Here is a 26,622-nt window from a genome sequence, read left to right as displayed (position 1 = left end):
CTCCTAAAGATAACTAAGAACTCTAGGATTAGACGAGTTTCCAGCCCACGTGCCCCCACAGTGCCGCAGCACTCCCCGGAAGAAATGACCTCTGTATTACACTCTGCTTTCCGCCTAATGCACATGCCTGGATAGTGGAGCTCCCATTTGGGATCTGGCATATCTATTAGGCAGTCAGCTGTCTGAAGCAAGGACTCTGTCTTACCCATTCTGTATCCCCAGGCCTAGCCCAGTGCCTGAAATTAAGTCATTGCTCTGTAGTTATTAATCATAAAATTGAACCAAAGAGTGAAAAGTCCCATAATTAGCGAAAACACTAACGGAAATGACCACTGGACCAGCCTCCAGCGATACCCTCTTGTTGAAAGCCACCAAAATAAAAGGGACCCACCTTGCTGCATTTGAAACACAAAGAGGGAGGTGGCTGAGCGTGCCGCCTGGCACTTGGGCCTTCTAACTGCCTTGAGTGGGAAGTCCTCCCACACCCATCCCTGAGCGGTTGCTGGGACCTCTGAAAGTAGCAGAGGGTCTGAGACAACTGTCAACCCAGGGCAGGAAATGCCAGAGTTCTCCCACTTCTTTCCCACCGAAGAGAGTTAAGACAGTGAGTGGGCAGAGCCCATGCGGGAGTCATGGTGCCAGGCAGCTGTGGCATCAGAGGAAGTGACCCTGAAAGGCAGAAGAAGGGGTCTCCATTCGGAGCCCTCTCTTACGGCCCAGAAGCCTACCTGCCCCTGAGCCCTGCCTGTCTCCATGGCAGTCAGCCCTGCCGTGTCCGCCAGAAAGCTGGACCCTTCAGAAAGCTCTATTCACCCCAAGTTGGCCTGAGCAACACAGACAGACAGCGAAACCTGTTAATCTGCATCCAGAGCAGAATGCCTCCATACACCGGTTTTGGGGTTTTTTGTTTTGTTTTGTTTTTTAACTCGGGGAGGGTGGAGCAGTGTATAGGAAATGGCTTTGCCTTCTGTCCAACTCTGAGGCAACCCACCACCATGGGCTCTGAGAAACAGCAGTTTTGTTTTGGAAACTGGCACCCAGCGCAGGCTCACTCCTGGAAATGAATTTGGTACCCCCCCCCCAGCTGCAATGTTCTACTTCCAGCCTCCCTGCCAACACCCCCTTCCAGCTGCCCCTCTCAAAGGCACCATTGTGCCCGCCTGGCACAGCAACAGAGGAGGGCTGAAGAGGAAGAAAACATTTTCTGCCCATGGGATGTTCTTAAGCAGGTTGTGTGTACATGGCTTCAATGCTGCATTCCTGGAGCCCACACAAACCCGCCAAAACTCCATCATCCCTGTCACAGTTGGAAGCCACTTTCCAGTCTATCTGGCCCACCACAGCTCACTGTCAGAGAACACAGAGCACGCAGCTGGGTGGGTGAAGCTGGTGGGAGGGGGGGTCACGATGACACATTTTCAGTACAGCGCTCCAGCCTGCCAAAGCAAGGCTGAACGTAGACTCTAAACTGGAAGGGGATTTAGTCCTATTTACCACTCGACAAAAAGATTCATTCTGGCACATTCTGATACGTGCACATCCAGCCTCTTCCTGGGTACTCCAAGGGTAGGAAGCTCACTACTTTTCCTGAAAACCCTGTTCCATTGCTGGACAGCTCGGACTTTCAGAAAGTTCTTCCCAGTGTGAACAAGGATGTGTGTCCTGTTCATCGCCATATCCTTCCCGTGTCAGCGCTTAGCGCAGTGGTTGGAACAAAACAGGTGCACAATAAGTGTTTGAGGGATGCATGACTGAGTTCCTCACCCATCCACTGGGCGTATTTATGCCCTCTGGTGGCACATAGAACATTCCTTCTTGCTCCAGCTACAGAACATGTAACTGCCCCTCATAGGGCTAAAGATCTATCTTCCACATCATCTATTATTTTCACTGAGCTAAACATCCCCCACTCCTCTTGTGACTCAGTATACAGACCCATGACTATACTGAGCACTCTTCTCTCCATTGACTCCATTTTTTTCAATGGCCTCCTTAAAATGAAGGCTCCACTCCCTTGTATCTAGAATACTCAAAAAGTGGTCTCCTAGGTAACAAAGCACAAGGTTAACAGGCATCAGGTACGTGGTGTCTAAGTTGGACTGTCTTCTTGAGCTGATTATTTGCATTTCACGCAGGAATCTTCAGGCTCATGAAGGCTACCATGAACCTGGATAAATTTGGAAAAGAAGGACCTTCCTTAGTTTCACTAAGTCCATGTTTCCTCATCTGTAAAAATGAGGCTACAAATACCAACACTGCAGGGTTGTAAGGACTAGACATAAGATATATGAAGTGCCTGGCTCATAACAGTTACTCAATAAATGATATACCTTAATATTACATAACACTGCCCCTCTGAGTGCAGGGAAAGCCATATCTTGTAAGATTTACCCATATGCCAGGCTATTTTTTTTAACATAGATAGTACTGGACAACGTTTCCAATAATGCCATCACCACTCATTAACACCACTCAATTTATCACCTTCTCTTCCCTCGGGATACACATAAGCTTATTGACACTAAAAATATTCTCTTTAGTTCTTCTCTGGGGAAAACAGACATCATTGTTTGCCCTGGCTGCTATTCTTTCACTCCCAATAAATGTCTCTGTTCTGGACATAGGCCCTGCAGATATGTAGATATCTACTTCCTTCTCAGCTTGCTTGCTGGTGCATCAGTTCCAACCCTACTTTCAGTGATGTCATGTTGGGAGCTTGAAACTGGCCATAGTGGGAGTATTTATACCATGAACACCACAATCAGAGCTGCTGCCGCTTTTTTTTTTCTCCTGGAGATCCTGCTGTTAAGCACTTAGCAGCACACTACTGCCTCTAGCATTGACCTGCTGTGAGCACCTTGAAGACGAGGACTGTGTCCCATTTCTGCTCCATCCCCCAGGGTCTAGCACAGAGTAAGTAGGTTTTCATCATTCTTGATAGATGAGTAAATGCTTTTGTCTTCTGTTTCTTAATGTCTCATGTAAATCAGGCCCCATGTGCCCTATTCTTGTTACAAGCTGTTCAGCTATAGATTTCCCTTAGCTGTGATCAGAGGACTACTACTTTCACACTTGGATTAACCTTCCTTCTCTCTCCCTAACCTGGACATTCAGATGTCTACTTAATTCGGTCCATATATTCATCCTTGGAAGTTGTGGAAATTCATCTAGAAGGAAAGAAACCTTGTCAGGTTTCTTTAAAGAACACCTTTCCATTTTGGGATTTCTCCACGCATTCTTTCTTTCAATTAACAAATAGTTATATTGGGCATCTAATGTGGATAAGGCATGCCAGGTACTATGGAAAACATAGAGCTGTGTAACATATGGGCCCTATCCTCTGGGAGCTGAAAGTCTCCTGGGGACAGGCGAATAATACATAGCAGAATGTGCATTCCACATTTGAGAGAAAAACAAAGCAATGAAAATTCAGAGAAGGAAAAGATCAGTTTCTACCGAGAGCATTGGGAAAAGCCTTATAGAAGAGATAGGTTTTGAGCTGGAAAGGTAGGATTTTAACATGCTTAAAAGAGGTGGCTGGCAGTTTAGGGAATGAGTCCAGAAATAAAAGCAGGTAGGCCCAACTCTGTGGCCTATGTGCAGACCAGTTTCAGCTACCATGACAGGCCTTTTCTAGGGTCCAGCTCACCCTCTTCCTCAGCAACTTTCCTCTTTTCAAACCAAAGGACACCTTGGACCTGTGCCTAGCCTTTCCCATAGTATAACTTACATTCCAACTTGCCAAGGCAATTCACAGAGAACACCCTCCCTGCCTACCAATGCAGTAATGTTCCCACTGTAAGTGAGCACCACCCCCATTCTCACCTGGGCCCTATAGGAGGCTGGGGCTGTACAGGGTGGTACAGATGCTTTCTTTTTGCCTAATACCTCAGCATCCTGTTCCCTCAAAAAAGGGGGTGGAGGATCTCGGTCAGGTCTTTATGTCAGCCAACCCTTGAGTGTATATCTGAGGCTCTGACATAGAGCCCCAGCATCAGGTGAGGCCACCCTCTCCTCCTGCTCATCCTCCGCTCAGCCCTTCAGAACCTATTCAAGTGTGTCTGGATATCATCCACCTCTTCCTCAGCCCTCACCCTTCCTCCCCACTGTAATTGAAATATTGTTTTCCCTAGACATTGCCCGGTACTTACCTACTTCACTCTTCAAAAGACACCCCTGCCCCCATTTCTCACTAGTAGAGTAGGAAAGGACTCCAGTATCCTCCTCAGACCAATGTCCGCCACTTCCTTTCCACTCCATTTACTTCCACCCTAGGTACTCCCAACGTCCTCCTCCCTCTGTGCATTTATCCAACATGTATTCATTCATTGAGTATCTTCTCTGCCTCAAACATCCATGAAAACCCTTCTCCTCAATCATATTACCCTTTAGATTCCATCTTCTCTCTCCAGCCCCATTTGCCCTCAAACCACATGGCTGTTCTGACTCTGTTTCCTCACTACTACGCCTACCCACCCTGCAGTCCCCAGTTAAACCCTAGCTCTTACAAGAGGTAGCTGTGTAATCTAGGAAGGTCACTTACCAACTGTATGACTCATTGTTCTCATTTTGGTAATTAGAGGTTACCAGATCTAATATCCATCTGGTTTTACCATGCTAAGATTCTATGCTTAGGCCCTCATCCAGCTGCCAAAATCGCTCTTTACAAAATTACTCATGACCTCTTGGTTGCCAATCCAAATGACCAGAAGTCTAATGTCAGATCTGCTGATTCTGATTAGCTATGTGACATTGGGCCATTCCAATTTAACTTCCATTTTTCTCATGTGTAAAATGAAGCGGTTGGACTGAATGGCCCTTTAAAACTTTGATTCCATGAGAACACAGATTCGGAAGAGAGAGAGGTCCTTTTTTTGAGAGTGGACAGTGAAGAATTCATGGAGAAAATGACATTTGTAGAGATCCCAAAGAAAAGCGCAGAAGGGGTGCTAGGGTGTCCTCAAGGGTATCCTTCCACTAAGGGACTATAATAATAGGTCTAGACAAAGAGCATCATCCAGTAATTAAGGGTTCTATAATGGAGGATTCGGGTTGACCACACTGGAACCCACTAAAAATCTGAACATCACAAAAAAAAAAAAAAAATGAGACAAGCAAACTGTAACCTCCTAATGAGATGCACTAGGAAATACCCCCACTGATAAAGTAGTCTTGACAAAAAGTCAACTCAAGTGTCAACTGTACTCAAATTTTAGACAGTTAACTGATTGATTACATTTGATGTAAAATGTCAGCCTTGAATCTGATCAAGCCTCTAAACCTAGAAGTACCAATATAACAGACATACAGGAGATAAACTGAGAATATGTTTAAAAGGCATCTCGGATATGCAATCAGCAAAATCCAGAGTCTGGGAAACATTACAGCCTTACTTCTCAAAGTGTGGTCCCTCACACCAGCATCAGGGTCACCCCGGAGCACACACAGATGCAGTCTCAGGCCTTACCTCAGATCTCCAGAATCAGAATCTACATTTCAATAATCCTGAAGTGACTTGTATGCACAATTGACCCATTTCGTTCAGTAAATATTAAAATATAAGGAAAAAGGGACAGGGAATTTATAGATCAAAAGACAGCTAAGAGACATATCAAACAAATCTATAGACCTTTTAGACAAACCAATTATTTTTAACAATGAGATTATCAAGGAAATTTGAACAACTACCGGATATTTATTGATATTAAGGAATTGTTACTTTTTAAGAGTGATGATAATATTGGGGTAATTCTTTTTTTTTAAGACTCGTCATTAAACATAATACAGAAGTATGTATAGACGAAATGATAGACTATCAAGAATTTCGTATAAAAGAATTCAGTATGGAGATGGGGAAATGAACTGGGGAAATTAACTGTCAGTTGCTAATTGCTGAAGGTGACATTTGGGGTACATGGGATTTCTCATTCTACTTTCCTAAGTACTTAAAAATACCCATAATAAAAAAAGATTTAAAAAGAGAGACTAAGAAGGAGTCCTCAAAGATGGGAGGAACAAATCAAGATAAGGCAGTGGCAGGGAACGCAAGAAAGAGAATGTCAAGTCTAACGGGGACATAACGCCCCAGAGCCGTTGGGGCCTGGGTTACCTCTCCGATCTGGCCTGGGAGGGGTCATTCCAGAGAGCAGACAGACACAGCCCAACCGCAAGAGGATGAAACAAAAACAATCTGCGTTCTAAAGCAGAAAAATTCGACGTAATCCGTGGCACCGTGAATCGAGGTTAGAAGAAGGGAGAATTTCCTAGCTGCTAAAAACTGAAACAGGTCATCAAGTAAATTATGGGATCTCCTTCTCTGAGGACCTTCAGAAATAGGATCGACAGGGCTGAAATGGAGGCGGCCTCGCTCAGCAGGGAGGAGGTTCAGATCCGCCGCCTTTTTCAGGTCAACGAGGCCGGCAGGCACTGGGGCGCGGAAAAGCCCTCAGCCAGGGCAGGGAAGCATCAATGCCTCCCTCATCTCCTCGGCTCTCTGCCCCTCTCGGGGCCCACGGAGATCCTGGCGGGTGCCAGGATCTGCCCAGAATGATGGGGATTTTAGGGATCCAAGAGATCAAGGCCGGGGGGTGGGGTGGGGCAAGTGGGGCATAGCGCGGTTGGGAGGGACAGATGAATACGTATTCGCAGTGCCTTGCATTTGCACGGAAGCGTGCGCTTCGGCTTCCTAACCCAGTCTTCTGGTTGCTTACGCACTAGCCAGCCCCCCGCCAAACAAACCAACCCCGGCTCACAAAGAAACCAGAACTGTGGGTATTGTCTTCGCAAGGGAGGCAGTGTTGAACGTCGCCGACAGCTGCGGGACGGCGCAGTCCGGCCTGGGAGGAGGCGGGCGCGGGCGCGGACCGCTCCGGGCCGGGGCTCCGGCAGATTCCTGAACCGCTTCCAAGGGCGCAGGAGCCGAGCTGGACTCGAAGCTCCCCGCCCCACCCCGTGCCTGCAGCGCCGCCTCGGACCCAGGCGGCCCGCCGTCGCAGTGTGACTGTGCGCACGACTTCGGGCGTGTGTGCGCTCGCTGCCGGGGACAAGAGCTCTCTGTTTCGGCCCCAGAGCAGGCTATAAATACCTGGGTTCAGCGCAGCCTCGGCTTGGAGGGGAGCCTGGTAGCCCAGTCCTAGGTTAGGGAAGGCTAAAGTGCGCGCAGGGACCGCCGCCCTCCTTGCGCTCTCCCCTGGAGCCCCTGGGCCGGAGCAGGGGGAGGGGGCCCAATGACGTCATGGAACTGGTTGGAGGATTTAGCTCAGGAACCCGCCCGGGAGCAGCCCCAGGCCGATGTTCTATTTAAGCCGACAGTGTACCACCCTCGGCTCCACTTTCCCAAATCCGGCACCGCAGCTTTCCAATTTCCCAAGACCCACACGGGCTTGGGATTCTGAAAGAAATCAATGTGTGATGTCTAGGCCAAGAACCCCGGAGAACGGACATGCAGGTATGGGCTGACAAGGCCCTCACAAGCTTGGGTTGGGCCATGAGGCCATTAAAATTCTTCTAGCAAGGCCTCAGGTAGGGGGACAATGATTTCAGGCTGAAATATGCCTCGTGGCACAGTTAATATTGTTATTAACTGTAATAACAACGTAGGCAGTTATGGAATGCTACTGCCTTCCAGAGACCAACCAAACCCTTAAAGTGAGAGTTACTCCACCACCCCACCCCCATTTTACAGATGACAGACTAAAGCTCCAAGAGGTTAAGGAACCATCGCGAGATCACACAGCCGCCAGAGTCAGAGCCAAGATTTAAATCCATTATCTCTTTGTCTTCAAGGCCAGGCGAGCTCTTTCCAAGACACTGCATTGCCTCTCACTTTTCAAATAGGTACATTCCAAAGGTGGGGGGCACCTACTGTCCAACAGCCCCTAGGCTCCTCCCATCTCTTCTATTTGCCCCGGGTCTGCCCATGACCCAAGACATAATGGGGGAAGGGGGCAATCTATCAGAAAGCAGAGGGAGGACTGTTTGCTCTCCTGGAGAGAGGTTAGCAACTTACCAAGTTAATAGCTAACCTTTCTAGCTGGTTATGACTGGCGATGGAGGGGACAGGGTACACTTAGAACTGCAGTAGGGAAAAAAAGATGACTCTGGAATACGATGTGCCAAGGGCTGTGCTGTGCTAGCGGTATACTTTTTTTTTTTTTTTTTTAACAAAGCTGGCACAGAGGCAAGAACTAATACTGGTATCCAACATCGATGTGCGGGCACTGCTCTAAGTACTCTGCAAGACTTAGTGGTGGGAAGATTTCAATTATTCAGACAACAGCTGGAGTTTAATTTTGCTATAAGTCTAGCATCAGCAAAAGTCCCGATTTGCCTCATTGACTCTTTCGTCTCCAGAGTGGGATATAGCATCTGACTGCCTGGGTTTGCATCCTAGCTCTGCCAGCTTATAGAGGGGCAAGTTGTGTAGATTTGAGCAAGCACCTTAGCTCCTTTAAGGCCCTGGCATTTGGGGGTAGCAGTGGTGCCCCTGAGGGTCTCGAGAGAGACTGCAGGGGAGGGACCAGCACAGTGCACAAGGAAGCTCTTGCCAAACATAAGCTGCTAATACTATTATTATCACCTCTGGAAGGGAAGGGACATTTTAACCAACAAAAACTAGATTGAGATGATGTGGAAGTAACTATAGCCAAGAAGGAAAGTGGCCGTTTTGTCTCAGAGGTGTTATGGATACAGGAAGACACAGTTGGGTGCAGAGTGTGTGTGTGTGTGTGTGTGTGTGTGTATATATATATACTTTTTAATATTCATATATATATATGTGTGTGTGTGTGTGTGTGTTTGTAAAGGATGGAAGGAATAGAAGATATTCCAAAATAAATTTTAACAATTCATTAATTCTATTGGGAAGAAAAAGGAAAAGAGTTTTAAAAATAACCACGACAGTCACAGGGAGCACTGGGTTGAGCCGATGCTTTCAGGGGACTGTACGCATACGTGCAAAAGCAAAGTGTGGACATGCAGCCAGGTGTGAATGCACAAAAGCAACTCAACTTGAAGTTGGAGGCCAAGCAGAATGTTAGATGATGTTTGAAGCAAAAAAGAACATGGAAAGGATAGCTCATTAGGACTTTGCCTCCAAAAGAGTTTTTATCTTTTTCAAGAGAGAGTAGCCCTAACAAAAAATGGAAGGCCAGATGCTAAAGGTGGATACCACAGCCCAACACAGAGCGGTAGAGAACTAACTGGCCTTGGAAAATACATACACTAGAATCCAAGTTGCTGGACAAACCTACATACACGTCATTCAGGGGCCACTTTGACAAATCTAGAAAACAGAGTGGGATTGATCCAATGAGAGGCAGATGGACAGATGTCCCAGTTTTCAGAAAAGTAGAAAAGGAGACATGCCAGTCCCTGGCAAGTTTCTGGAATAAATTATTAACCAACTCTTTGCCCTTTGCACACAGGTATTAGTGATTTAATATGCGTCCTCTTATTCCTTTTCTGGTAGAGGTTGTAAGGTGGTCATTTAGGAAATGCCTTTGGATCTCAGCACAGTCTTATGCTTTCGTGGAGAAAATACAGGATTGAGGTCTGGAGACCTAGATACTAATCTGGCTCCACCATTAGTAAGTTGAGTGACCACAGGCAAGTTCCTAAACTTCTCTGGCCCTCATTTATGAAAGATGGGACATGTTCTTTTAAGGCACTCTCATTTTTAATATCCATGATTCTACATTGTAATGAAAAATAGACTGACAGTCCAGAGGATGTAGCCCCGGTAGGGCAGCCACACCTCGTGGGCTGTTTAAGCAGTGTCTGCTGTCTTAAACTGACCAGAGAGAGGGCTTGGTCCCTGCTTTTGCCCTTTGCATACATGTTTTAATGACTTAACCCCCAAATGATATGAAGGCTATGGCAAGCGGTCATAGAATAAGGATTCAAAATAAACCAGATGGACAGAGGGGGCTTAGGCTAAGAACCAGATGAAATTGATTGACATCAATATAAAGCCCTATGTCTAAGTTATTTTTAAAAATACCTACATGGGGCACAGGGTGCCTCAGTTGGTTAAGCATCTGACTCTTGATTTCAGCTCAGGTCATGATCTCACAGTTCATGAGACTGAGCCCTGCATCGAGCTCTGCACCGACAGCATGGAGACTGCTTGGATTCTCTCTCTCTCTCTCTCTCTCTCTCTCTCTCCCTCTCTCTCTCCCTCCCTCCCTCCCTCCCTCCCTCTCTCTCCCCTCCCGCCGCCTCCCCCCCCCCACTATTTCCCAAAATAAATAAATAAACTTACCAAAAAATACCTATACACGTTCACAATAGGGAAGAGCTGGCTGAGAAGTAGATAATGGGATGAGGGTCCGAGTGTCTGAGACAACCACCATTCGAGCTGAAGTGATTCAGCTGTCATCTAGCTGCTAACAAAAGAGCTAGTGCAACTGTGGTCATATTTAACCATAAGGATAATGATAAAGAGGGACACGTGTTGCACCCTTACCTGGGCTTCCCACATTATCTCATTTCTGGGAAATGATAGTGTTAGAGGAACCCAGCCCCAGGAAGTGATCCTGCCATGGCCTCCTGTGCCATCAGATCTTGTGGTTGGTGTTATTTTTCAGTGTTGGAGGACATACAGAATAGGAGGGTGGCAAACAACAGTCTGTGCAGAATGGGGCAACCAGGATGGGGAGAGTCTGAAAACCAAGGCCCACAGGAGGCGCTGAGAGAGTTGACAGTGTTCAGCCCAGAGGATGCACAACTTAATGGTGGAGCCCTTAGGACTTAACCTCTGACTGCCTGCCATCAAATCTATGTGCTTACATTTGTACGTTGTGTGACTTTGGGCAAGTTACTTAACCACTTGTTTGTCTCCATTTCCACACATATAAACAGGGGATAGCCAAGATTATTAAGGTAATACGTGAGATGTGTACGAAAGCTTAACCTGGCATATGGCAGTGCTTAGTACGTATGAAAAGTGATGGTGATGATTGTCATCTTGTATTTGGTGGGCTGTCCCCATGGAGGAGAAAGGAGGGTCAATCTGTCTGGCTTTAGCAGGGAGAATAGGACCAATAGGTAGAAGCAGGAAGAGAATCTGGTTCAACATAACAAAGCAACCTTTCAAATAATCAGAATTTCCCAGCGAAGAAGTGAGTTTCTGATTACCAAAGAAGCTCACTGCATTCCATTTCATAGTTGGGGGACAAGCCATGGAGATGATAGGGTGCCATAAATTAGAGTTTTGAAGAAATCAGGAGGTAAGCAAATGTAAATGGCAACAAGCCAAGCCTTCCTGTTCCTCCTCTGTTGAGAAATCTCTGAAAGTTTAGATTTGTAGGTAACCTCAAAGACAGTGGATTTTTATTGCATACTTTGCATTTTTCCTGCCTCACAATAAGTAAGATAAAAGACCTTGGGCTTTATAGTCAAATTCCCTAACTTTGAAGCCCTGCTTTTTTATATCATCAGCTGTACAACCTTGAATAACTTAGCTCACCTCTCTGGGTCTAGTTTTTTTTCCTTCTGTAAACGAAGTAAACTACCTCCAATCCTGAGGAACAAAGATCAGAGCTAATATATTTCTTGCTGCATTGGTAAACAGTATGCCAAAAGTAGACTGATTATAGATATGTGAGACAGGCAGATTCAAGCCTTCTGGCCTCTTGTACCTGGCGGGGGATGCGGGTGGTGGAGATTGGATAGAGAAACTCTGCTGCGTCAGCAAGCACGTATGCCAAAATTGCACTTAAAATGCAGATACGGGAGACAGGCGAATTCTGAAAGGCTTCCAGACCTTTTTTCCTTTGTTATTGAAGTATGGTTGACACACAGTGTTACATTAGTTTCAGGTGTACAACATAGTGATTCAACAACTCTGTACCTTACGCTGTGTTCACCACAAACATAGCTACCATCTGTCACCATACAGTGCTATTACAATACCATTGACTGTATTCCCCATGCTGTATCTGAAATCCTTCCAAGTCTCAAAGTCTTGTGCTTCTCACAGGGGGGATAAAAAGGGAGGGGGTGAGGTGAACTTCTCTGTCCTTTGCTGAAAATCTACTGTGCATTAAGGTTCTGGGCTCAGCGTCCCACCATATCTTCACAGTGGTTATGCAGAGACAGAATTGATGATAATGAGATGATAATGAGAACAGGTTTGCAGTTGTCTTGTGAATCATCCCTGAACCCCCCCTAGATCTATGGAGGACCTCTGGGCCCTTCTAGTCCTCAGAGCCGACCAGGATCGCATCTCCCCCAGTCCACTACAGTAGCCAAAGCATTAGGGCTCGTCAGCTTTGCCCAGGATTCAGCATCTGACAGAGGCGGGCAGGTAGCTGAGGGCCTGTCACGCCCTTCACGAGAGCCCCCACCATACATGCGCGTGTGCATACACACACACACACACACACACACACACACAGCCTTGGGTTGGGATACACTGAGAACACTAACAAATGACCTTTTCTCTCTGTCCCTCAGTGTGACGGGGTTGGGGTAGACCTGAGCAACATCTTCCTTGAAGGCATTGCCATTCTCAACATTCCCAGCATGTACGGAGGCACCAATCTCTGGGGAGAAACCAAGAAGAACCGGGCTGTGATACGGGAAAGCAGGAAAGTCGTCACTGACCCCAAGGAACTGAAATTCTGCATCCAAGGTAAGCAAGGCATGAGGGAAATTGCTCTAGGTCAGTGTCCCAGTGAAAGGAATATTCAGGTGGGCCTATTAGCAAACTGTATCAGGGCCAACAGCAGGCTCTAGAAGGTCCTACAGCCCAACAAGGACCCATTTGGGGCCATGCTGACTTATCCCTGTTGTTGCAAAATCTACCACCTAATTGAGAAGAGAAGATAACAATAAGGGATCCCTAAATGACAGTCAGTGATCAAACTGGGGATCTGTGAGGTCAGGAGTCAAATGCTGCTCTCTAGGTTACCCGTGTCCTCGCGTAACTAAACCCAATGGTCACTTCTCAAACTTGATCTTACTTCACTCATCAGCAGCATTTGACCCAATCTCTCCTTGTTCCTGATAATACTGTTCACTTGGCTTCCAGGATTCCACACCTTCCTGTTTTCCAGCTACCCCACTGGTTACCCCTTTTCAGTCTCTTTCTCTGATTCCCCATCTCTCTAACCCCTTGGTGCTGGCGGTCCACAGGCAAGGGACTCAACCCTCTTTTCTGTCTGTACTCAGTCTCTTGATGACCTCATCCAGGCGTGAGACTTTATTTAAATACCACGTGAGTGTCAGTGACTCAGCATATCTAAAACTGAACTCCTGATGTCCCTCCCACAAAACTTCTCCACCCAGAGACTTCTCCATTTCTGTTGATGTTAACTCCAGCCTGCCCATTGCTCGAGCGGAAACACTCGGCACCCTTTTATCTCACATCTCATATCTAGTCTATCAGAAAACCTGTTAGCTCTACTTTTAAAAAACATCCAGGGTCCCGTCGCTTCTCACCACTGCATTTCTGCCACCTTGATCTGAGCCACCATCCGCTGTCCCCTGGATCACTACAAATCCCCCTAACTGGATTCCTTGCTTCTACCCCGTCCCTGCAGAGTCTGTTCTCACTATTGCATCAGAGTACCCCTGGGAAAATATGTCAGATTATGCCATTCTCTGGCTCAAAATCCTGCAGTGGCTCAGAGCAAAAGCCAAAGATCTATATGTGGCCTAAAGAGCCCTAGATGGTCTGGCCTCATGTTACCTCAGCGACTTCATCTGCCACTACTCTCCCCCGTCAGCCCAGCCCCCCTGGCTCCTCTGACACAGCAGGTTGCCTCTATGGACTGACTGTTCTTTCTGACCAGAGCAACGGGATAGTATGCCTTAGAAGCCATCAGCTGGACCTTCCCCTATTAACCCACCAGGATATATATCCCTACCCCTTACCAGCCATTTCCACCAATGAACCAGGTAGGAACTCAATCAGAGTACCTGGGCAGCTCTGAATCTTCTGTGGATTGGATGAATGGCCACCCTGATCCTCAGGGGTTCTCAATGGACTGGTGAGCTGAGGGAGGAAAGCCATGTGTGAAGGTGTTGACAGAGATACCACATCAAGAGCCAGGAGACTGGGTTCCAGTCCAAGTACTGGCACTAACCTATTTTTGGCATCTCAGCTTTCTTTGCTGTAAAACCAGCATCTCATGTAAAATTTTGGTAGCTAAATGAATGGGGTTGAACCAGATCATTGGTTCTTAGACCAGGCCTGCTTGTTGAAAATGAAGATGCCTGGGCCCTAGCCCAGATCTACCCAATAGTCTCTGTGTTGGTTCCTGGGAATCTAAATTTGTAATGAGCACCCCAGACAACTCTGATGGGCTGCCAGATTTGAGAACCACTAGCATAGACAAAGTATCCGTAGATCTGGGTCTGTGTTCTTTGATGTCCCAGGCTGCAAATGCTCAGATTGGATGAGATCTTACCATAGGAGACAAAACTTGGCTGACCAACAAAGGGAGGAGTTACTTGCTTATTTGGGACCCATCTGTTACACAATCAGATTGTTATATTCCAAGTCAAGGTCGTCAAGGGGTATCATCTCCACACCTCCACCCTTTGAGAGAGGACTCAGGAATTTTAATTTCTCCGTTGCTCTCCTAAGTCCCCTTTATTTTACCCAGTAAACTTTTCAATTTGTATAAATTATTAAACTGAATAATGTGTTCCTCCTTCCTCCCTTGGCAGGGGAAGTTGTGGGTGCTGGCAGAGGGTGGGGGAAGCACTGGAGGTTATAGAAAGTTTATGCAGACTTTCCCACCCTGGTGCTCGTACCCTAACTCCCACCCTGACAACCCGTTCCATTAGAACAGAATCGTGGGAGAATCCTCCCCTTACCCCCATCCACGGCATGGGGAAGCTCTTGCTGAGGATGTGTTCTGCTTAGGACTCAAAGATAAACCCTTATCTTCTCCTTACATATATGATCGTGTATCTTCCCCTTTAAGCAAGGGTAATGTGTCTGCTGATTGCTCTTGACCATCATCTACAGGAACTCTCTTCCCCAAATCCCCTTTTCCCACCCCCAGAATGTGCTATCAGAGCTAAAACTGAAGCTACTTCCTGTTCTTTAGATGAAGACATAAGCTGATCAGAGCAGAGTCCAAAGGGGGGCCTGGCTTCTGGGCTTTACAGAGACAGCAGCATTGAGCTTCCTTTTGAAAGGGCCATGATCTCATTTACGTTGAGATGTTAAATGGGGGGAGGGGGCGGGAAGCTAAAGAGACAACCTATTTTGGTAGAAAAGCATCGGCCTGAGAGTCGAGAGACCTGGGTTCCAATCCATACTCTGCCTCTCACTAGTGTGTGACGTTGGGCAGGTATTTCACTCTCGTGGGTTTCAGTTTGTTATCTGTAAAATAGGCAAGTGTGACAAGCACATAGACTCCTATAGATCATGGGTTCTTCACGGCTTTGCAAAATTAAGGAATGGACAGGTTGTGGTCTAGGTGGGCTCTTTGAGCAAAATTGTATGGCAGGTTCCTTTCATCTTTCAGTGTGTTTTGTTTCACATTTTATAGGCCAGCCACTGAGAAGGCAAGTATCTCTCTCTATAGGCTCTTCATTTGCTGAGATTCTTTACTCCTTGGCAATTTCATTGGGATTAGAGGTGAAGAAAAAGTCAGGAAAGCACAATCAGAGGGAAGCAACTTATCTTAGGAGGTGTAAGAGGAAATGACAGTAGAAGAGGTTACTGTCAAGCCTCTGTCATCACAGATCAGTCTTTCTCCTTAGAAAAGTAATCCAAGAAATAAGGTCATTCAAGATGAGCATGGGATGAGTTCTATGAAAACATTGCACAGTTTAGAACACAATGAGTCCTGGGAAAATCACCAAGCTTGCAATTGAATGACTTGGGTTTACATTTAGGCTTTACACTTTGTGGTTTTATAAACCCAACTTCCTTGAGTCTCAGCTTCCTCATCTGTAAAATGGGCATAAAAAATACCTAACTTGTCATGAGGATAATAGATGTGAAAGTGTCTGGAACATAGTAGAAGCTCTTAAAAAGAAATTCCCTCACCCTTAATCCTAGTTTATTCTGGAGCATACCAGTTGAATTTCTGATTTTGAAGTTCTTATCTTTAGCATTGCCATCTACCTTTACTATCACTAAAAAAGAGCAGAGCTCCTGCCAAAGTCCAGCCCAGGCTTTGTCCTAGCACATTAAACTTATACCATCAACTGTACCGGCATCTCCTAGACCTTTCATGTTCCAAGCATGGAGGCTGGCTGTTATTTCCTCTTTGTATCCCCACTGCTTGACCCAGTGTAGTTAGTCCAAAAAAAAAAAAAAAGTTGTTGGATAATAAGCAGTACATGGACATTGGTTCTTTTTAGTTTTTTTTTTTTAATTTTTTTTAACGTTTTATTTTTGAGACAGAGAGAGACACAGCATGAACGGGGGAGGGGCAGAGAGAGAGGGAGACACAGAATCAGAAGCAGGCTCCAGGCTCTGAGCCATCAGCCCAGAGCCCGACACGGGGACCGCAAGATCGTGACCTGAGCTGAAGTCGGACGCTTAACTGACTGAGCCACCCAGGCGCCCCTAGTTTTTATAACACCAATAAGAATAGTGACAGAGAGTCTCCTCCATTTGTCAAATCTTTCATTTTGGCTTGCAAATAGTCTTGCATATATTAGCTTATTGTGATCCTAACCAGAACCCATGAGTAAGGTTATACCCACTCCCCGCCACATCCCTATTTCATAGCTGGGGAGAAACAAGAGACCCAGAGAAGGGGTAGGACTTACACAATTTATGTTCAGTGGTAGCATCAGAACCAAGACCATGATTCCTAGCTAGCCCCAAATGGCTAGTGTCCAACCAGAAAATTTATCTGAGGTCCTACTGTGTGTATTGTACAAGCCAGGCACTGAGAAAACAGGAAATGTTTATATGCCAGTCCAAGGAAAAGTTCCACATATACTTGTGGAAATTCTGCTCCTCCTTTAAGGCCTGTGTCAAAGGCTGCCTCTTCTCTGGTGGCACCTCTGGAAGTGAATCCAGCCTCTGAATTCCTAGAGCACTTAAGCTTCCTGTCTTGACAGTACACTGATTATGGGTTGCCTTGTCATTTCTTTCTCTTGCCAGTGCCTGGAAAATGGTGAGCATGTGGTCTTCATCTTTATGTTCCCTTCAAAGCCTAACATCCTACCTACCTGGCTCACATTGTTCTACAGAAATGCTTTTTGGAGGGAGGGAGTAGGGAAGAAGGGGAAGGAATCTTGCCTTTGGTCTGCCAGCACAGCGGGCAGTAGATTCTGGAGCTGGACAGGAACAGGCACTTAGTAGACAATCTTGGAGGGGAAAAAAAAAGGAATGTATTTTAAAGAGTATATGTGAGTATTTGTGAAGCTGAGAGTTTCATCTCATGATACCATTAGAAACTCAATTGATAAGTAAGATGCGCAAGCGATCTGCAAATAAGTAATTCAGATATATCTTGAGGACTTGGAGTCAGTGTAGGTAGGATAAGGGACTAAGCATTGAACTAGAAAGAAGTTGAAAGACCCAGGCCTTCCCACCATCAGCCATGTGACATTGGTTAAGTCATTTAACCTCTCCAAGCCTCCATTTCAATCCATACAAAGTGGAAACAATTACAGTCTCTCTCCCTCAGCATTGTTTTGAGAGTTAAATGAGATCATCCACGTAGAGCATTTAGGAGAATGCCTGGAACATGGTGAGCATTTGATCAATAGTAATCAGAATTATTGTTAAGTGATAAATGGAGGGTGATAAATATTTAGTATGTGATAAGAAAGGGGCCAGATTTAGAGCTTCACTCTATTAACCTCTGCTTCAGAAATGAGGTCTAGATTATCTTTCAATTACCTGTGGCTCTGACAACCTGTAACTCTAGGGTTATTTGTTGGCACTGTGCTTGAGTTCATATGGCTATTACTTCCAGTGTGGAAGTCACCCCTGAGTTGGCTCTCCAGTGAATCAAGATAAAGACAAGGGTGCCAAGTCTTGAATCCAGGTGAAGCACCAAGGGCATGACACAAAGCTGGATCAGTCCGTGCAAAGCCCTGGGGAGCTCCGCCATTGTTTCCCTCTAGCCCCACCCTATATACGAATGAGGGGACTTCCTACACATTTTCTCCCAATTCTTCACTGAGCTTCACGTCTGCCCCAATCCAACCTTTAGCCTTAAACCAGCAATAGCCTTCAGGCTGTATCACCCACACCTACGCTCCTCTGTCTATCTGATATTAAAACAACATTTTTCTCAGTGATTTCTTAGTGCATCCCACTTGAACTGCACACAGGGTATCCTAGACAAGGTTCCAAACGGAGAGGGCAAATCTCCCCAGACTTTCACGTCAGTTTTCCAGCAGTGGAGACAGGCTTTCTGTCATTTATTCAGTACACACTTATGAAATACCTATCAAGTGCCAGGCACCAGGGAACAATGATGAGCAAAAACAGACACAGTCCCTATAGCCCTTAGGGAGTATGGGAGCCAGGCCTCAATAAAATAATCCACAGGCACGTGATTAGGATCCGAGATAAATGCCAAGAAGGAGAGTCACATGTCTACCCCGAACCCCAGGGAGACCAGCCAGCCAGTGTAGCTCACGGATATGCCTCATTCAAACCAACTGAGCAGGCAACACACAGGCCCCCTCCTGGCAAATGCCTCATCATAGATCTGCCCAGATGCAGAGGTCTTGCCTGGGAAGGGTCACTTTGGTTGACCTACTACTTTACAGGCACACATCGTTCTCTCTGCCTCCACGCTGTGCCCATGTAGATTTTCACTGATGTGTGGACCATCCCCTAAATCTCAAAGCGATGGCATGGGCCGCCAGCCAGCCATCTCAGACTCACATTCCCAGGTGAGGAGCCGGAGCTCAGATGACCCAAGAAAATAATTGTGAGCTTGTGAGTTCTTTGTTTCTCAGCACGTCCTTTTCACTTGTATGAAACCATGACAGAAAGTGGCCTGTGGGGTTCAGGAGCTGTCCAGAGTTGGAGGTTCCCAATTTTCCAATTTGGTGGAGCTCTGACCAGAAAGATAGTCATAATGAGCAGTAGTCAGCCACTTACTGCTCACTGGGGTTAAGAGAAAGTAGAAATGTTTCCAGCAAGTGTGCATTTCACAGAGGTCTTTCTGGCTAAGGTCTCTCCTGGGGGCTGAGGTAGAGCAAGGCGAGTTATCCCTAAAGAGCCGGGGGTACTTGGGTGTGTAGTGGGACTCCCCTCGGTGCTGGGAAGTAACCATGGCAACATACATGTCATTCCTTTTAACCCGTTGCAGGCCTACAGAGAAACTCTGCTTTGCCTTTCACAGGAAACTACAGCATTGTCCTTCAGTCCTTCAGGTGCCCACATCGGAATCAATATGCCCCAAATGAGGCATTATCTTCTCCCTCTTTATACACCCTTCCATCTCTCTGAAAGCCTGCTGCCCCCTGTCCATGTTCCTTGCCTTGTTAATGGCATCACCCGTGGCCCAAGCTGGAGACCCAGAGTCACGCATTTCTCTTCACGGCTGACTGTGGAACTCTCCTACAATTCTCTCCTTACATGGTGTCTGCCACCCGACCGTGAGCTCTTCAGCTCCAGATGTCGCAATTCCTTCTACATTCTTGTGCCTGACACAGTCTCTGAGACCTCAAAAGGTCTTAGTTAATATTAGTTGACCGGAAGCACCCAGGGCCAGGGGCACCTGGAGTGGTGAGTTAGTGTTTGAGTTGATCTCTCAGCAAAGTGGAATTTGTGTGTGTGGTGGGTGCTAGGGCACGATGTTCCAGGGCCCCTGTGCCAGCATCAGCCTGTACTGGAGGCTGGGGGGGGGGGGGGGTCCACCTCCCAATCCTCGCTCTTCCCTTCTCCAGGCCCCTGTCTGTTCCCCGCTGCCCCTACATGAGGTGTGGCTCTCAGGGTACCTGGCAGGGCTGTCTGGGGGATCTGCAGGGTGGACCAGGTATGCTTTTTTGCAGCTTCCAAATGAAGGCCACACAGCCTAGTTCTCAGAAGCCCGTTTCTATAGAAACCAGAATGTTTTCTATGTAGCATTGAAATCCCAGAATCCCAGGTCTCTTAGAAATCTAGAGATCATTGTGCCCTCTAGATAAGGAAAGTGAGGACCAGCAAGGTAAAGTGGCTTGCCCTTGGCCAAACCCATACTGAAGGGCAGGTCCTTTAGCTCACACGGGCCAGTTCCCAGTACACTAGAGCAGGGATTGGCAAACTTTTCCTGTAAAGGGTCACATAGTAACTATTAAAATAGTTAGGCTTTGTGGGCCATAAGGTCTCTGATGCAACTATCTGACTCTGTCCACTTAGTGTGAAAGCGGCCATGGACAATACACAAATGAATGGACGTGGCCGTGCTGCAATACAACTTTATTTACACAAACTAGCATCGGGCTGGATTTGCCCAATTTCTGCACTAGAACCTTATATGGTCCACAACCGGCAGCAAGGGCATCACCCGACAGTGTCAGAAATGTAGACTCTCGGGTCCTAGGCCAGACCTGCTGGAGCCGAATCTGGGTTTCCACAAGAACCTTTGGTGATCATGTGTGTATCGAAGTTTGAGAAGCACTGCACTGGTGAGCCTGGCGGCTCCCCACTAAGAATGCCAAGAAGAAACCTTATGGATTAGGAAAATGAGACCCAGCGAGATTAATAGACCCACCCAATGGGTCACACAAACTGGTGGATCTGGAACTAGAGCCCAAGTCCTAGTCTTTCAAGGTGGAATTCTTTCTGCACACACCAGAGTACCTGCCCCAGCCCCCTCATTTCTGGCTGTCCCTGACCCAACTAAATTCACTGGAAATTAAACAAAACCAACCCTTTATTCTTCTTCAGCTGACTTCTGAATCAAGAGGGCTCTGACTCCAGCTGTGTCTCCTCCTCTTCCCCACCCCATCCCCAACCAAGACCTGGGAGGGGTTGGCAAGATAGAATGTGCCTCTGGAGGCTGCCTCATCATCTCTAGGATGGGGGAAACTTGTTCACACAGGGTCAAGCTGCAGTCAAACTTCTACTTAATTCCTGCCTTAGGAAGTTTGCTGCTCAAAACAGAACCACAGAGCCATTGAACCTTTCATTTTTCACATGCAGAGGAAACTTCTAGACTAGAAGGGCTAGACTACTTTAGATTTTTTCCTTGTCTGTTTGCCCCATATTGGCCCACACACCAGACCCTGTTTCTCTGTAGCAGCTTTTTAGCCATTTAATATCAGGTGTCTCCTAAGACCCAGCCTATAGCAGAACTCCATGCTGGCCACACATTCCACACAGCCTGAACATTGGTGCCCTTATTCCGTTTCTAATTTGGGTACGAAGTGTTTCATGTCCTCAATTTATCGATAAATACGTACTGAGGTGTTATTTACTGAGCACTTACTTATGGGGTTGCATATTTAATTACAGATCCTCCTGGACTTATGACAGGGTTTCATCCAAGTAATCCCATTGTAAACTGAAAATACTGTAAGTTCAAAATGCATTTACGACACCTAACCTACCTAACCCACATCGCAGCATAGCCTACCTTAAACGTGCTTAGAACACTTACATTACCCTACAGCTGGCCAAAACCATCTCACACAAAGCCTATTTTATAATGAAGTGTGAACTATCTCTTGTAATGTAACGAATCCTGTACTGAAACTGAAAACCAGAATGGCTCTTTGGGTATGGAAGTGTTGTCATGTATCAGTTGTGTACCCTGTGATCGTGTGGCTGGCTGGGAGCTGTGGTTTGCTGCCCCTGCCCGGCATCATGAGACAGTATGGTACCTCATATCACTGGCCTGGGATTCAAAATTTGAGGTATGGTTTCTACTGAATGTATGGCTTTTGCGTCTCTATAAAGTCAAAAAAATTGCAAGTCAGACATCATCTGTATTTAATCCACTTTACGGCTGAGGACACTGAGGTTAATGGGGATAAGCGGCCCAAGAAAGGTGTACATGATAGAGCCTGGATTCAAACCTGCCTTCAAGTACTGTCAGTGTTCCAGGTGCTGTGGAAGATGCAACCAAGAGTGGGATGTGTCCTGACCTCCAGTAGTTCACAGTCTACCTACAGGAGATCTATGCAGAACAGTAGTGTTAACACTGGTATGATAGGCAAGCGCCATGGAGTGGCAGAAACAGTATCATACGAGTGTGGGAGGCAAGAAAAAAAAAGGCTTTCCTTAGGAACTTGATCCCCAGCTGCCAGTACTGTGCCATGCATCTAGGAGGTGATCGGGAAAGATCTGATGTAAGAATAAGTAGATGCATGAATGAATGAATGAATGAGCAAGGTGCGATGTGTGTGTGCTGATACTTGAAGCTGGCAAGGATTTGAAAAGACGGTGAGGGAGAAGAGGGGAAGGCGGGCTGGAGCACTAGCGTGTAGAGGTAGCACAAGGGAAGGCCAGAGAGATAGAGACCGTGGAGTAATGTGCCACAGAATTGGTTCATGATCCTCGAATAATAGGAAGAGAGGAAGAGGTGACGGGGTGTAAGCCCGGAACAATAGGATGGGAGAGTAGTATGCAGTTTGGGTTAGGGGACAAGAAAGGGGACTGGTGGCAGGAGACCTGTTCAGAGGCTAATGCATGATGCAGGCTTACAGCTCTCAGGTCCGGAACCGGGAGGCTGTGGCCCAAAGAAAGAAGGAACAAAAGCCAACAGGAGTAGGGGTCAGACAGAAGGGGCGCTGCCACGTGCGTGGTTCCTCCCTCCCCACAAACCAGCCAACAGGACCCAGCTTCTGCCCACACACCCCGCCCTCTCCCGTCAGCCTCCACAGCAGACCACCGCCCCCCCCCCCCAACACATTCACAAAATGGACGCCTGACACTGGAACCTGTGTCTTTTCCACCTCCCGCACACTCGATCCGTTTTCAGGCCGATTTGCCCCATACTTGTTAAGCATCTATTTGAATTTAACACTAGATGTGAGAAATACTTTATACTCCTCATCTCATCTTAATCCCTTACAACACTCTTGAGAAACACTTTATAATTAGAAAAATGAGGCTCAGGGAGGTCAATTGACCTGTCCAAGGCCACACTGATTGATGGATCTGGGACTAGAGCCAAGTCCTAGTATTCCAAACATGGCATTCTCTCCATATACACCACAATACCCTCCCCCACCCACTCCCACCCCCCCCCCCCCCCCCCCCCCCCCCGTTTCTGGCCAATCCTGACCCAACAACCAGAAAAAGTCTCTGTGATCACAACTCTCTGCTTTTGCTTTTCTGGGGCAGGTGGGTGGTGTGCTTATCTCTCTGAGCTGTGATTAGCCTGGTGGGTGTAGATGTCTGCAACGTACCTTGTATGTGTCATGCGTGAGAATCAGGTTTGAGTTGAACTGGAAAATCTCACCACTAATTGATTGATTTCATTACATCCACTGTACCTGGAGCTTCTCAAGCTCCATGAGCAAAGTAAAGCCAGACAATACACCAACAATTACCAACAACATACCAACAATAGCATTTGACATTCAAGCCGAGAAAGTCATCATTCCATTTAATAAGATTGTGCAGCCAAGAAGTCTTCCCTGAGAGGAGCCAAGAAGAGGCTCACCCCCTCCATGCTCACTTCCCTGCCCTCAGACACCCTGTCACTCTAAGGTATTTTGTCTCTGCCTTGAGTTCTTTATTCAGAGCTTATTTTTGGAGTCAAACAAGCCTTGGTTTGAATTCCAGCTGTACCACACGCCAGCTTTGTGACGTTAGGCAAGCTTCTCAACCCCACTGAGCCTCAGGAGTTTTTTATGTCAAGATAATAGTTGCTATCTAACAGAGTTGCCGTGAGGGTTAAAAGCATAACCTTTGTAAAGCTCTAGGCCTGCCTGGCCTAGAGTCTGTGCTCAGTAATGGTCATTTTCTTCATGACTTCATTGGGACCACCAGGTCAAGATTCCCTGTACCTCCACTGCCTCCCAGACCTTAAAAGACCTTCTCACTCTTGGTTTTTCTTAGAGGCATGATGATGTCAGAGGCTCGCTTCAGAGCCATTTCTAGGAGATCATTTCTTCCTGAGGAATTCTCCAGCACACTGCCTCTCCCCTTTTGAAGCACCTGACCCTTATGCATAGAGAGGATTAGATGCCCCCCTTCCAGAAAATACAGAGCTTTCTTCAGAGCCCTGCCTAACCCAGAAAGAGAAAGCCACACAGAATGGAGGCCCCACTCTTCCCTCCCCACCCCACCACACAGCAGGCTTTCAGGAACCAACAACAATGGCCATTGTGAGCCCGCGCTTACTCTTTCTCTCGCCTCAGTGTAGGGTTGCACAGAATGTTCTGACTTCTGCACAGTGTAAGGAGTGGTAAAGATTGCTGCCAATCTGTTCTTGACCCAGACAGTCAGGAAATCCAGACTCTACTTTTGTTGGAACAGCTCCAACAGACTTGAAGGGTAGAATGCCCCTATGCCAAATCAGGGAAAATAGAGGCCCTGAGGAGGAAAGTGACTTGCCCAGGGCCACACAACTAGACAGCCAGAGCAGAGACAGAAATCCCAGTGCCTGCCTGCTAGATCAACACATTCCCTTTCCCTCCGAGCCTACAGCCTCTCCTCTTTAGAAAGCAGAGGCTCTAGGCTGCTTCTCCTTCCGATCTGCTTCCATCTGGATTTTCCAGAGGCAAAGACCACTCAACACTCTCTGGACACTTTTATTGGGCTTTAAACAGACCCCTGGGAGTAGAAGAAACCTGCAAGCCAGTATGACAACAGCAGGACACAAAGGACACTCCCCTCAAAGGAGGTGCTTCACTAGCAGGGGTATCAACACTATGCCTGAAGTATCTCCAGATCCAACCCTACTCTTCCTTGCTCAGGCCAGGAATAGTGGATCACTATGAGGTTGTATCTTTCTCTTTCTCTCTCTCTCTTTCTTTCTCCCCCTCCCTCCATCTCTCTCTCTCTCTCTCTCCCTCTCTCCTTTCTCTCTCTCTCTCTCTCTCTCTCTCTCTCTCTCACACACACACACACACACACACACACACACACACATATGCAGGTGAAGAAAAGGAACTAAAGGAACTCATTTGCAAATAAAATGCTGAATCTCCTTCTTTAGAGTCAAAGAGTGGTAATAGAGATGCTTCATTTGCCAGGAAGGACAGTCATCCTAAAAGTTCAAGGTCACAGTACCTCTGGCCTTCACGGTACATCTGCTTTTCTCCTCCTCAGCACTTCATTCTCCCCCTACCTTCTCCTCTCTTACGCACCTCTTACCCACCTTCCATATCTTCCTCTCCCTCTTTCTTTTGCCTCCTGCAATACCTTCTCTGGGTCATGTCAATTACCATCCACAGAAGGCCACTCACCATGTAGCAAAGACAGGATATTCTGAGGTCGCCCCTTTCTAAGGAAACATAAAATCCCCGTAACAGCCGCTGTTTCTTAAGGGCTTTCTGTGTGCTCTCTGTGCAGGGCCTCTGATTGCATCACTTCTACACCTCACCACAACCCTGCCAGTGGGTTACGGTATCTACATTTTCCAGATAAAAGACAGACTCAGAAAAGCTAAGTGACTTCTCCTGAGGTAATGACACTTGTGGGTGCCCAGCAGCAGTATTCGATGTAGGTCTCTGCCCCACAGCTAGTTTCAGGAGCACATTCTTCATGTTGGGTTTACAGAATGCCAGGGAATGAGCCCTCCTGCCTGCTTATTTTTCTGGCAAAGGTCCTTCTGCCTCTACCCCATGTCCGAGCTAGGATCGTGAGGAAAAGCATGGTCCTAGATTATTCTTCAGGTCAGGTATGGTTGGGATCCCTAAAGGCCTGGTGCTTTGAGAGGCCAGGTGGGAATGTGTCCAGGTGAAGATCCTATAAGTCACTTACAGCCTCTTTCCTTACCCACCCTTTGGTGCCCAAGGAAACCCCAGAGCCCCTCCCTTCCCCAAAATCAAGAAACAGTCTTGTGGGGCTCTCTATCTCCCCGCCCCCGGGCTATTTTCAGGTTGCCAGGCTTCTAAGTTGGCTTTGAAGCTCTTTCGCCAGGAGCAGTCCTTCATCTGCACAGACCAGACCCAGTGGGAAGCTGAGGCAATCTGCTCAGTGCTTAGCTTTTAAGGCTCTGGGTGCCTGAACCACCAAGGGCACGTGGCCCATTTCCATGGAAATTTGGAGGCAGGAGAGGAGCCCAAGGTGACACGTGACACGCCTTGGCAGGCCAAGTTTGAGAGAGGCCTACCAGCTACCACTCACCTGTCTGGACTGTGGGGACTGAACCTGGCCCCACCACAAGGCAGAGCCCCACTTGTGTCCTCTCCTTCTGAAGAGAGTAAGAAAGTCCCACACCCCCGCCCCCCCTCCACTGCATGTCAACTTCTCCCTAACAGAGTGAGGAGGGACATTTCTTCCTGCTGTTTGCAGAGCTCCTTCACATCCTGTACCTCTTTTGTCCGCAAAATAACTCATGAAGTAGGTTTTATTATTGTGTCTGTTATGGGCAAGGACCTGGGGGGAATTTTGCCTCCCCCCGGATTCCTATGTTGAAACCCTAATCCTCTACCTCAGAAGGTGACTGCATTCAGAGACAGGACCTTTAAAGAGGTGACTAAGATGGACTGAGGCAGTTAGGGCAGCCCTAACCTAATCTGACTGGTGTCCTTGAAAGAAGAGGAGGTCTAGACACACAGACAGACATACCAGGG

At 47.1% G+C, this 26,622-nt stretch overlaps 1 protein-coding gene across 4 annotated transcripts in view; it reads left to right on the top strand.

Moving 5' to 3' along the window:
* DGKG (diacylglycerol kinase gamma) overlaps positions 1-26,622 on the top strand; it is a 202,419-nt gene that overhangs the window by 155,066 nt on the left and 20,731 nt on the right. For all 4 annotated transcript variants that reach the window (XM_030329775.1, XM_030329772.1, XM_030329774.1 and 1 more), the window contains one exon: positions 12,457-12,634. In XM_030329775.1, the coding sequence (XP_030185635.1) occupies positions 12,457-12,634 (178 nt within the window). The remainder of the gene's footprint in view (positions 1-12,456; positions 12,635-26,622) is intronic.

Source organism: Lynx canadensis, chromosome C2 (assembly GCF_007474595.2).
Source record: "Lynx canadensis isolate LIC74 chromosome C2, mLynCan4.pri.v2, whole genome shotgun sequence".
Lineage (NCBI taxonomy): Eukaryota > Metazoa > Chordata > Mammalia > Carnivora > Felidae > Lynx > Lynx canadensis.
This window is presented reverse-complemented; position numbering and strand designations above follow the sequence as displayed.